Source organism: Schistocerca serialis, chromosome 1 (genome assembly GCF_023864345.2).
Source record: "Schistocerca serialis cubense isolate TAMUIC-IGC-003099 chromosome 1, iqSchSeri2.2, whole genome shotgun sequence".
NCBI classification, from domain to species: Eukaryota; Metazoa; Arthropoda; class Insecta; order Orthoptera; family Acrididae; genus Schistocerca; species Schistocerca serialis.
Window position 1 is genome coordinate 179,367,721 of NC_064638.1, and position 14,307 is coordinate 179,382,027.

At 39.5% G+C, this 14,307-nt stretch overlaps 1 protein-coding gene across 1 annotated transcript in view; it reads left to right on the top strand.

The window, feature by feature from the left end:
• LOC126458427 (uncharacterized) overlaps positions 1-14,307 on the top strand; it is a 255,352-nt gene that overhangs the window by 165,224 nt on the left and 75,821 nt on the right. Inside the window, exon 5 of the mRNA XM_050095509.1 lies at positions 7,266-7,371. Within this exon, the coding sequence (XP_049951466.1) occupies positions 7,266-7,371 (106 nt within the window). The remainder of the gene's footprint in view (positions 1-7,265; positions 7,372-14,307) is intronic.

Sequence of the window (14,307 nt, forward strand, 5' to 3'; positions counted from 1 at the left end):
GTCAAACAGAGTACTGCATTCCACACGAGTTTGTTATTGTCTGCGTTCATGAACTGGTTTTGTTCGAAATGTAGCGAACAAAACCTAATATTATTATACAGGTAAACCGGGTCTTTCTTCATAAGGTCTTCTCGTCTGCTATTAACTAGCCATTTTTTGCTCCTAAAACGAAACATTCATCATTTATACACATACAGTTCACAAGCTGAATCCTGACGATACACTTTAGTAACATGATGGTATATACCTCTCAGGATCCTTAGGAAACCTGAAAAAGACAGCTATGGTGTCTTCTTCCTATTGCTGCTGCAATTTATTGCGCTACAAACGCTCCCGATGGTGAAAACCATTGTGTAAATCAAAATAAACAGTCACTATTCGATTTCACGATCGCGCCGAACTCACAGTTCAACCTACTGGCCGCTTGGGGCGCTGAAGGCAACAAAATCTAGGCGAAGTGTCGCGACTATATGTTAGACTGTGTTATAACTCCGATATTCGCATAATAGGAACATCTATGGAGCGTTCTTCTGAGCGTTAAGGTGATAAGGTTTCTCGAACCAAGTGAGCACCATGTCAACTGCCATAGATTCCAAAATACTGACAGAGCACATATAACTAAAATGCAGTTGCTTCCACAAGAAGCTGTTTACCTTACCAACCATATATGTGAAATTATCGCTATGTGATACACTAATAGTTGGCATAAAGTTCTGTTTGCAACACTCACCACTCAGACTCTCTCTGTCATATAATGCGAGGTCAAGAAAAAGTAGATATTTTTGTACTAGCTTCGTCATGTCATATTGTTGCGTATAATGACAGATACTGCCCTGAGAACCACCCGCTTGTGTCTCAGATTTCCTACATTTGTCAGATAAGCAAAGATCAACGAGTGTTGTATCACTGCCCGCATTTTTTGGATCGTCCTAGCAGACGCAGTAATAAGGTTTTCGATGTGCTTGTTGCACATTGTCTTATTGCATTACTTGCCCTATTTCTTATCAAATGAATCACACCTCTCAATCTTTTTTTTAACGGCTGCCTTATAGAGACATTTTTAAAACATGTTTTATTCGACTCAAGGTACAATGTGATCATGTGCCATAAGCCACAGTTGAAAATAAAACAACAAGCCATTTATTATAAATTTATTCAACGTAAACACAAGGCTGCTAAACGCAATGTCCAAATAAACAGTCATTAGTTCTACGGTACAACTATTGCAGACAATTAGGCATCAAAATGAATGCTAATTAACATTTAAAAAACAAAAGTTACTTTTACTGTATGAAACCTATGTAGCTCTTAACACATTGCTAATCTCCATTTGCATATTGTTAATGTCTATTAGAAAGTTTAATCCATTTCTGATTAATTTATGTTGTAACCATGATGATGAAGAGGGAATCTCAGTTCCCCATGCTTTCCCGATGCTGGTTCTGGAAGTCATCTGACAACATGTTCTTGCAAAATTTCACCAAAATCATTTACTAAAGACCTTACAAATGTTCCATTTATTCTTCCCTTTCGTAGAAATTTCAGTCAAGTCTCCATATTTTACCGAAACAATCCTTCCCACAATATGTTTTCTTGTTGTCCAGAATGTAGTGGTTCCTGTAATTCTGTGTCTACATCAAATGAAATATCATCTGCATCATTTTTGTCTGACTGCCTTTGCAACAAGAAATCTTTCAAACTTATGTCACTGTCTCTGTCCTCGCACAAATCACTTGAGCTGGAGTCACTGTCTGACGTAGAGTCATCTATAATTTTCTTCTTAGTTAGCCTTCCTTCTGCATTTGACTTCAGTTGTTCCTTTTGCTAGCTGATGACCCCTTCTTTTTCCTTCTCATGCAGTATGCTGTGTTTCTGTTGCCTACTTTTGAGATGTGTCAGTCAACACTCTTGATGCACCACACTTTCTTTTCCCTTCTGCACACCCATTGCTTTGTGGAAGAGCTTTCAGTAATGGTCATAGCACCTCAATAGGGGATGACTGTAGTTGCTGAGTAGAAATACCAGTTTGTCCTGCTGCCAGTTCATCATTCCTAGATGCAGCCTATGTTGTTGTCTATCCATCACATGTAGCACGAGGAATTCATCATCCTGGAATATGCTCCCATTTATGAGTCATATCCCAGTTGCTCGAAGTCCAGATTGAATTTTCAGAATGCTGATGGATAAGCTCGACAACCTGCAATTTCAGCGACATTTTAAATGGTTATAGGCTTTCCAGGATGTGACTGCAGCCATTCTGCACATGCAGTGTTGAGGAAATTTTTGTGTGGACCAAAGACAGTTTTATCTAGAGGGTGCAGCTTGTGGCTACTATGTGGTGGTAATGTAAGGAAGATTACACCATTGTCCTTTGCTAGTGTAATAGTGTCCATATATGTCAAGTATTAGCATCACCTTCTCATTTTCATTTAGCTTCACATGTGAAATGAAGTGTTCCAAGTATTTCCAAGAAGTACTGCCACTGGACTAGCCACTTAAAAGTGTACAATCTATAGATCCAGGTGGTGTACCCTTCAACATATGTTCCTTAAAGTTGACTCTTGGAAATACGAACACGGGTGACACACTGTTGCCTAATGCATTAATGCATGCAATCATTGTAACATTACTGCCACACTCAGCTGATGTCATAGATCCAACCTGCTTGCATCCTTTAGTAGCTGATATTTTTCCTGGCCTATGCACATTCAAGTTACCACCCCCATCAACATCAAATATTCTTTCTGATGTTATTGTTAGTTTGTTCATTATTGATTGTAAATTTCCCAAGAATGCTGCAACAGTGTGCATATTAAAACTTGATGAATGAGCTGGGCTCATTGCTTCAGGCTTTCTTATGCTTGGTCATTCATGGTTTTTCATGAAGTCAGTGTACTTTTGTTTACCAGCTTCTCTATTTTTGTCCCAAGATGAAGGCATGTTTTTATTCTGTGATATACCAAACTGGAATGCCAGTTTTCATAACTCAATTCGGGACAATTCATAGTGCATTTTAGAGGCAGTTATGAGGTAATCAACAAACTCATATTCTTCTGCAGAATTGAATACCTTTCGACGGAACAGCTTTTGTGAATATCTCTGTAGAGTGGCTCTTGAAACATGAAAATCTTTTGCTGCTTTTCTCAATGATAGTTCAACCTCCACAACAGTTGCAACTTCTTACAGAGCTTCCAGAGACAATTGTCATCTTGTGTTACCCATCTTGCTCCTTGGCATCTGTCAAAATTAATACTGCAGTTATTGCAATACATTCTGTTATCTACCTAACAATGCTTTGTTCCTTGGGCCATGCTCAAGGTACAGTACAGTCGACTGGCACAAGATACAATTTTCCACCCAATTTAATAAATGGTTTATGTAATGTACATTAACAACTTGGCAGGAATATCATAGTATGGTTACTACAATATATGTTTATCAAAAATAGTAACCATTCTGGTTTCCATTCATTGCTACATATGAAGCTGTACTAACACTGAATTAAGGAGAGAAAAACTTACTTTTAGGTGACAAAATGGCGATTTTTGTAGGAAATTGAAACTGTTGTTCCTTGCTCCTGTAACAACTTCTGATTATGCTCATATCAGTGTAGGCAATCTTTGGTGTGAAAAAGAATGACGTCAGAGAATAATGACCAGAGATGTAATACTGGCTCAAGGTGTGTGCCAACTCAAAGCGCAAGCTTCTCCCCCTGAACTAAGGCTGTTGACCATTATAACTCCACTTTGAAAGGACACAATATTTGTGCAACTTTTTTCACACAGTAATTCATTGTAAATGATTGCATCTTCTGTGAAAAGTCTGAAGTTACCGGTACTATTAACATTGTATACCATGTCATTAATATGCATCATGAACTTCAGTAGTCCCAAAACACTTCTCTGGAGCAGAATTGAAGTTACTTTTACTGCCATGGTGACCCTCCCTCCAGCATAACACACTGCATCATCCCAACTGTCCACAGCTCATGGTCTAGTGGGTAGCACTGCTGCCTCTGGATCACAGGGTCCTGGGTTCGATTCCCAGCCGGGTTGGAGATTTTCTCTGCCCGAGGACTGGGTGTTTGTATTATCCTCATCATTTCATCATCGTCACCATTTGAAACAGTGGGTAGATTAGATTGTGTAAAAAATTGAACTGTGTAAAAATTGGGAGTTTGTACAGGCACTGATGACCATGCAGTTGAGTACCCCACAAACGAAACATCATCATCCCTACCAAGAAATCCTGAGTCCCCTCATACATTTAGTTTTACCTCTCATTATGACCCTACTTTTGTTAATAGTGTTGAGGTGGTACTGATACAAATGTTTAGTGTTGGCAGGTATCTACACTCTGCAAACCACAGTGAATCAGTGGTATCTACCTGACTGCCTTGGTCCATGGCTTTCAGGATTTCATGTGATAGAAGTGCCAGTTGGAGTTTGCATTATCCGAGTATACAGTTTTTGTGGAAACAATTGCATTTTCATTACATGTGCTCTGTCAGTTGCTTTACTATTATGGTTGATGTTGGAATTAACAGTGTTAACCATCATGTAAACTGACATGACCTTAACAAGGGAAACTCGCCATTGCACCCCCTCAGACTTAGTGGTAAGAGGGCCCAGTGGACAACCTGTCAAAAACTGAGCACAGAATGAGCATGAAAACAGGAAGAAGGTGTACTGGACTGTGAAAGAAAAAGAAAAATAGAAACAGTGAATGGTCCAGGAACAAGAAGTGCAATAAAGAGCAGCCTGGAACAGCAACAGTGTCATGGGTAAGTGATTATGATGTTAGGCTGCCAAGTGGGCAAATCGTGTTTTTCCACTGTTCGCTTTATTCAAATTTGTGTTTGTTTTGTGGTGCAACATCTGTTTGCAACAGCAAGGTTTAAGGCAGGGACCTATAATGACAGTTGATTTTGCACAACTACTCTGTTAGCAGAGGAAAGGAAGTGCCTTTTGAATGGGAACTGCAAACATTTGATGACAAGGCAATAGATCAACTGAATCCTCCACTGGAAAACACGTGTGGTGTGTCATACATGGCATTAGTGACAGTACGTGTGTCATATGATAGGAATCTCTTATTAACACACCTAATTTGTATGATTGGCAAGTGAGTGAGATATGCCTCCTTGCCTGGTATAGGTGTCTGTATCAATGTGAATGTGATCATTCCCAAGGAAATGATGAAAACGTAATAGATTGTCACATTAGTTGCACCAGATGAAGCAACAGTTTCACAATCACACAGTTTCTCTGTGCTCTGTCAAAACATACGTTTTAAATGTTCTTGAAGTTGTGTTCCATTTTGGAAGTCTTGACTCTTGAATTCCTTTGTTGTAGCATAGTTCACATCAATTTATTTTTTATTTTGATTTCTGTGAGCCATCTATGTGGTATCTTGCATACTCTCACCATTAATCACATTTACTTCTGACAGTAATGTGTTCTTACTGCATGACTTGTATTCTATAGTCAGTGTATAGTATGACAACTGCCAAGAAAGAGAACAAACATTTCAGTGACCGGATGGACAGTTCATAATGTTGTGAATAAATAAATAAATAAATGGCACAAAGCAGTTTTGAACAAACATTTCAGTGACTTTATGGACAGTTCATAATGTTGTAGAAAAGATAAAGAAATAAATGGCACGAAGCAGTTTTGAACATGGCTCGCCCACTTGGCAGTTCGACACCAAGGCCATGTACCCAACGTGCCAATGCTGTGTCAGGTTCCTCTTTATAGCACTTCTTGTCCTTGAACCATTCCCTGTTTTTATTTTGCATTTTTTCCACAGTTCAGTACATCTTCTTCCAGTTTTCATGCTTTGTCTGTGTTCAGTTTGTGATGGGCCATCCACTGGGGCATCTTACCACTAAATCTGAGAGGGTGTGATGGGGAGTTTCCCTTGTATGCATACTGTCATATGCCAAAAACCTAGTTTTATTATTTTGAACCATCCATGAAATGGAAGGGGTGTTATATCTCCTTGGGTGTCACCAATTTCTTTTGAGTTGTGAGATACACATGTCAGATTTCAGGAAAGTGAAAACACAGTGATCTTAGTATCATTCACTGCAGCAGAAAACCCTAAAAACTAAAGTAAAGTAAATGTTGAGAAAAATTATGTTTATCTGTGCAACAGGTCTGCTTCTGTCACGATATGTTTCTTGAGTAGAATTATATGTTCTTAAATTTTAGTAAAGCCAAAATACCTATTATTTTTTATTTACTGTTAATGTAACACATTATATGTTATGCACTGCAGAATTCTCCAAGATAATAATACTTCATACCCAGACCAGGAGCAGAAAATATATCTTAGACTTTTGGGCCCCAAAAACACATCCTTAATGATTTACATATACCACTATGACCCACAAGCCACATTACTGTGTGTGGAAAAGGGTACTTTTCGTACTACTATCATGTCTCCCCTTCCTTTCAGTAAGCCTTCCTCACAAGAATTCCCACTGATGGCAGTACCTGTACCCACAACTGTGTGGCAGAAGCAAAGAGAGAAAGCAGTTGCATCATTCCTCATCAATCAAACAAAAGATGATGTGAGCTCAGCCATCAGCAGAGAAGGCTATGCTGACCATGTTTTGTGATGAAAAAGGCATCATCATGATACAAGAGACTGTTATCAAGGTTTTTGCTGATTAATTTCCGTATATTTGGGCCACTCAGTTATGCACCAGACAGGAAGTAGTTGTTTTTTGATGAGGAAATAGGTCACATAACGCACAAGTGATTATGCAGACCTCCATAGGAAATGTTCTCTGTTGTAAGTGAGGGCAAACTCATATTGAATATGGGAGAAATCATGTCAAAAAGTGATTAAGCTTCATGCAACGTGTGCACGATACTATATTTTTATTTTTAAAAGTTTACTGTTGACAAACCCCTGTATTTTGTTTGGTATGAACTTTAATGAAAATGGAATGGTAATTAGCAAGATAGCTGCTACTACATACAAACTACTGCTTGCTGCCATACCACATCTGGAGCATAATATTACTACATTTCAATACAAGCACTGCATGGATTCTGGTAGAAGAGACTAAGCTTGAAGAAAAAGAAAACACAATCACTAAACATTCCAGTTAGTGTAATGGTCAACAAATTATATTTTTCCTTTCTTTAATTACCATCTAAGTTCAACATCTCATGTACTGCAATGAAATTTCTAGTGCAACAGCTGGCTAGAAATACAAGTAATTAATAATCAAATATAATTTTATTGCACAGCCGCATATTGGCAGTCAACAGTGCTGATGAGTTCTACAGTATCATGGGTGTTCTCACACGAGAGATGTTGGAATTTGGACTGATGGATACCAACAATCTTGTTAAGGTATGTGTAACTGTAATATGCCTCTTCATAAACGAATATTTTCAAAAATTTTACTTGTTATTCACTTAAATAATTTTAGTTTTTTATTATAAACACCAGCAACTAGGGGTTTTTATCTCTGAAATCGTTAAAGGAGGAATTTTCATTGTGCTCTATAAATATATGTTGTTAACATATTTCTGTATTCCAAATCCCAGGTGTAATATACTGAATCCCCGATTTTTGAGTCAGCTTTTTATAAGTCAGAAGTGTCATGACACTGCTGTAAACAGAGATTCCCTCAGATTAGCAGTTCTATCAAAAGCAAGCAAAAACATACTTTTATTAAATAACAAATAAGATGACACATTGCTATTCTTTAGCAATGTGTACATTGCAATGAACATTTATATTGAGTTAAAATTCTCTGCTTGACTGAGACTCAAACTCCAGTGCTAGCCTTTCACAGGCATTGCACTACCACTACTCTGTCCCCGAGCTCTACTGCATGGAGCTAACTGGGATTTCAAGGCACAACTTTAAGGCTAGCTGGTACCTGTTTCAATAACATTACTTGATATCAACAGTTCCAAGCGCATTAACTGTCATTGTTTAAATCCATATGGGAAATATTCTAAACATGCCCTGATAATTTAAATTATGCAATACATTACTGAGACATATATTTAAATATGTCTTTTGCAGCAGCAGCACCTCAGAGCTGTTAACTACAAGCTGTAACTGAGCTCCTCAATACAGTAACTTGCCTTGTCATGTTGGGGCAATGACATGATATGACCTCTCCTGTTTAGAACTTTACTACAATTATCCATCTAGTAATCTAAGAAATCAACATCTGAGATTGTTGCTGAACTGTCTGATCTCTCCAATTTAACTCTCCACCAGCTCCAAACAACAGAACTGCAGATGCTTTCTGGATATGATGATGCAGATAATAGCTGCACTTCCACACCACTAGTTGTCTTTGTCACTTCAACTCAGTAATGTATAGGAACTAAGGATAGCAAATTACTCCAAGTAGGAGACATTATTCATGCTGACATGAGCTGAGATTTAGATTTGTAGCTGACTGGACCCAGTGCATGCAGTTGGCACAACAAGAGCCACCTCCACATTTATTAACTAACTATGGCCTTACTTGCTGATCTACCAGCTGTTTTCCTGTTTTGCTCCATAACCCAACTGATGTTGGGGACAAATGTACAGAGTAACTATGGTCTTACTTTCTGTTTGCTCCATAACCTACCTGATGTTTGAGCTCCCAGTGACCAGCATACCAAAGTTCTGTGCCTTTCTGGACCCTCCAGAAAGATCGGTTACAATCTCAACACATGCAGTATCCTGTTCTGGTTCATTTCAGCAATTGACGGGCAACTGCTGAGGCATTATGAGACAATTATGCAACCAATAACCACAGTTAGCATGCCCGGTTAACCGTGCAGTCTAACGGACTGCTTTCTGGGTGGGAAAGCATGCTGGTCCCTGGCACGAATCCACCTGGCGGATTAGTATCATGGTCTGGTGTGCCGGCCAGTCTTTGAATGGTTTTTAAGGCAGTTTTCCATCTGCCTCAGCGAATGAGGGCTGGTTCCACTTATTCCGCCTCAGTTACACTATGTCAGCGATTGCTGCGCAAACGTTTTCTCCAGTGGTGTAAGACGTTCCTGTGGGCGAAGGGGGGGGGGGGGGGGGGATGACTGGGGACTGAACCGCACAATAACCCTAGCTTCAGTGTGGGGCAGCAGTGGGCTGAGTGGACTGATGTAGCCTGTTGTGGGGTTGCGTACCACTGAGGGCTATGGCGGGGACGAAGCCTCTCCATCATTTCTAGGTCCCCGGTTCCGTATAATACAATATCCTCAGTTACCTTCTGCCCAAATTATTGTGAAATTGCCATAGTATATCACTCACCCTCCGGTCATGTACATCAGAAGGGGCAGCAACAACAAGGATCTCAGGCACTGCCAGAGGCACCACACTCTTTGCCCAGTGCGTCAACACCACTACAATCCAGAGTCCCAGCTTGAAGCCTGTTAACAATAGCTTCTGTTTCCTGACATCAGGCAGTTTTTAGTTGTACACCATTAGAATTTCGTCATCAGCAAGTGACATCCAGAATTTGAATACAGTTAATACTGACATTAATAGTGCAATAATAATTAATATAACATAACTGATTTGTGATACTTTCAACATTATATCAAATTTTAAGAATGTTCTATCTCATTAAAAGAGAAGAACCTTATTAGATAAGGTACAGGAGATCCAGGCTATGCCTAAAAAATTATCAGATTGATGTGAGCATTGGCTATAGCAATGATAAGTAATTGCACATGACAGACATAATACAGAGGTGGGCATGTGCATACACATTTTGAAAATGTCTGGGTGCTGCAACTGAAGTCTGGTGACTAGGTCAATAAACTTTGAGGTAAATGACCAGGGTGCCACCACAGGGTGACTGACTGACCACAGTGGCTTGTGAGCTTATTTGAGAGAATAAAGCCTTCCCCCCCCCCCCCCCCCCCCCCCCCCCCCCGTCTCTCTCTCTCTCTCTCCTTCCCTCTCTCTCTCACACACACACACACACACACACACACAAATTATGATTATGATGGGCATATGTATGTACCTCTCACTATAATGGACATGAATGGCACGTTACGAATGGCACAAGACAGCCTTGACTGGAGGTGCTTGCATCGACATCTTTAAACTTTAATTCTTGAAACTTTATATAGTCCTCAGATTTAACTGAAGATATGATGAACTGAGAACAGCTAAGCAGCCTACATATAAGTGTCTGGGAAATTTTTTCAAGCGAAAATTGGCAATAAGTGCTTAGGCCTACTTATTTTTTAACAATCGCAACTGTCTTTGATGTCAAAGCAAATACAGCTGCCTGGCATTCATGTGGTCTTGATGGCAACTGATTGTTACTTATTCACACTATCCATGAGTAACAGAATCCAATATTGTCTGCAAATTAACGAAGTCTAGCCTGTCAACATAAATTAACTAAGCCAAAACTGAATGTTTCAAACCTGGGTTCAGATTGTAAACAAAATAATCTAAGTCCAAAATGTCCTCAAAACATTTAGAGTCCTAAACCATATGAAAATGCTTTAAAGGCTGAACTGTGTGGCTGTTATGGCTTGCTTATTGGCAATTCAGCTTCTCACATCTTGCTAGTGCTCACATTCCTCAGATCTTATACACTGCAGACACTGGTGCAAATACCATTACTAACAGCCATCAAAGTCAGATTTTGTCACTCATTAGAATATGTCATATTTCACATGGTCATGTTACATATCAATTGAGGGATGTTCTTGCCATGCACCTGGTCACACATCCATAATTTTGATATTATTAACAGCATTTGAATATTCTTTAAAGGATTGGTGTGAATTTCTGCTTACTAAACTATATGCCCCACCCCCATGGACCATGGACCTTGCCACTGGTGGGGAGGCTTGCGTGCCTCGTCGATACAGATAGCCGTACCGTAGGTGCAACCATAACGGAGGGGTATCTGTTGAGAGGCCAGACAAACGTGTGGTTCCTGAAGAGGGCAGCAGCCTTTTCAGTAGTTGCAGGGGCAACAGTCTGGATGATTCTGACCTGGCCTTGTAACACTAACCAAAATGGCCTTGCTGTGCTGGTACTGCGAACGGCTGAAAGCAAGGGGAAACTACAGCCGTAATTTTTCCCGAGGGCATGCAGCTTTACTGTATGGTTAAATGATGATGGTGTCCTCTTGGGTAAAATATTCTGGAGGTAAAATAGTCCCCCATTCAGATCTCTGGGTGGGGACTACTTAGGAGGACGTTGTTATCAGAAGAAAGAAAACTGGCGTTCTACGGATCAGAGCGTGGAATGTCAGATCCCTTAATTGGGCAGGTAGGTTAGAAAAATTAGAAAGAGAAATGATAGGTTAAAGTTAGATATAGTGGGACTTAATGAAGTTCGGTGGCAGGAGGAACAAGACTTCTGGTCAGGTGAATACAGGGTTATAAATACAAAATCAAATAGGGGTAATACAGGAGTAGGTTTAATAATGAATAGGAAAATAGGAATGCAGGTAAGCTACTACAAACAGCATAGTGAACGCATTATTGTGGCCAAGATAGATGCAAAGCCCACACCTACCACAGTAGTAGAAGTTTATATGCCAACTAGCTCCGTAGATGACGAAGAGATTGATGAAATTTATGATGAGAGAAAGGATATTATTCAGGTAGTGAAGGGAGACAAAAATTTAATAGTCATGGGTGACTGGAACTTGATCGTAGGAAAAGGGAGAGAAGGAAACATAGTAGGTGAATATGGATTGGGGGGAATAAATGAAAGAGGAAGCCAACTGGTAGAATTTTGCATAGAGCATAACTTAATTATAGCTAACACTTGGTTCAAGAATCATAAAAGAAGGTTGTATACATGGAAGAAGCCTGGAGATACTGACAGGTTTCAGATAGATTATATAATGGTAAGACAGAGATTTAGGAACCAAGTTTTAAATTGTACAACTTTTCCAGGGGCAGATGTGGACTCTGACCACAATCTATTGGTTATGAACTGTAGATTAAAACTGAAGAAACTGCAAAAAGGTGGGAATTTGAGGAGATGGGACCTGGATAAACTGAAAGAACCAGAGGTTGTAGAGAGCTTCAGGGAGAGCATTAGGGGACGATGACAAGAATGGGGGAAAGAAATACAGTAGAAGAAGAATGGGTAGCCTCGAGAAACGAAATATTGAAGGTAGCAGAGGATCAAGTAGGTAAAAAGACGAGGGGTAATAGAAATCCTTGAGTAACAAAAGATATATTGAATTTAATTGATGAAAGGAGAAGCAGGCAAAAAGGAATATAAGCGTCTCAAAAATGAGATCGACGGGAAGTGCAAAATGGCTAAGCAGGGATGGCTAGAGGACAAATGTAAGGATGTAGAGGCTTATCTCACTAGGGGTAAGATAGATACTGCGTACAGGAAAATTAAATAGACCTTAGGGGAAAAGAGAAGCACTTGCATGAATATCAAGAGCTCAGATGCAAACCCAGTTCTAAGCAAAGAAGGGAAGGCAGAAAGGTGGAAGGAGTATATAGAGGGTCTATACAAGGGCGATGTTCTTTAGGAGAATATTATAGAAATGGAAGAGAATGTAGATGATAATGAAATGGGAGATATGATACTGCGTGAAGAGTTTGACAGAGCACTGACAGACCTAAGTCAAAACAAGGCCCCAGGAGTAGACAACATTCCATTAGAACTACTGACGGCCTTGGGAGAGCCAGGCCTAACAAAACTCTACCATCTGGTGAGCAAGATGTATGAGACAGGCGAAATGCCCTCAGACTTCAAAAAGAATGTAATAATTCCAATCCCAAAGAAAGTAGGTGTTTGACAGAGGAGAAAATTACCAAACTATCAGTTTAATAAGCCACTGCTGCAAAATACTAACACAAATTCCTTACAGATGAATGGAAAAATGTAGAAGTTGACCTCGGGGAAGATCAGCTTGGGTTCCGTAGAATTGTAGGAACACGTTAGGCAATACTGACCCTATGACTTAACTTAGAAAATAGGTTAAGGAAAGGCAAACCTATGTTTCTAGCATTTGTGGACTTAGAGAAAGCTTTTGACAGTGTTGACCTTTCAAATTCTGAAGGTGGCAGGGGTAAAAAACTGGGAGCGAAAGGCTATTTACAATTTGTACAGAAACCAGGTGGCAATTATAAGAGTCGAGCGGCATGAAATGGAAGCAGTGGTTGGGGAGAGAGTGAGACAGGGTTGTAGCCTCTCCCCGATGTTATTCAATCTGTATATTGAGCAAGCAGTAAAGGAAACAAAAGAAAAATTTGGAGTAGGAATTAAAATCCATGGAGAAGAAATAAAAACTTTGAGGTTTGCCGATGTCATTGTAATTATGTCAGAGACAGCAAAGGACTTGGAAGAGCAGCTGACCGGAATGGACATGGTCTTGAATGGAGGATATAAGATGAACATCAACAAAAGCAAAATGAGGATAATGGAATGTAGTCGAATTAAATTGGGTCATGCTGCGGGAATTACATTAGGAAATGAGACACTTAAAATAGTAAAGGAGTTTTGCTATTTGGGGAGCAAAATAACTGGTGATGGTTGAAGTAGAGAGGAAATAAAATGTATACTGGCTATGAATGGCAAGGAAAGCGTTTCTGAAGAAGAGAAATTTGTTAACAGTGAGTATAGATTTAAGTGTCAGGAAGTCGTTTCTGAAAGTATTTGTATGGCGTGTAGCCATGTATGGAAGTGAAACATGGACGATAAATAGTTTAGACAAGAAGAGAATAGATGCTTTTGAAAAGTGGTGCTACAGAAGAATGCTGAAGATTAGATGGGTAGATCACATAACTAATGAGGAGGTATTGAATAGAATTGGAGAGAAGAGAAATTTGTGGCACTATTTGACTAGAAGGAGGGATCGGTTGGTAGAGCATATTCTGAGGCATCAAGGGATCACCAATTTAGTGTTGGAGGGCAGCATGGAGGGTAAAAATCGCAGAGGGAGACCAAGAGATGAATACACTAAACAAATTCAGAAGGATGTAGGTACTGGGAGATGAAGAACCTTGCACAGGACAGAGTAGCATGGAGAGCTGCATCAAACCAGTCTCTGGACTGAAGACCACAACAACAACAAACTATCTGCAAAGAAAGTGACCTTATTCTCTGTGTGATACTAGAATATTATTAGATCAAGTGAAAAGAAAGATCATCAACTTTTATTGGTGTATAAAACTGGATTGGGTTTTAATTTGTTGCTTGCTGTAGTTTCATATGCTGCTTTGTGATTTTCTGTGTTAATTTTATCCATGCTACTATTCTTTAAACAAATACAAGAAATGCAAGGAATTCATTACATACCATGAAACACAAAATTTACTGCAATTCTGT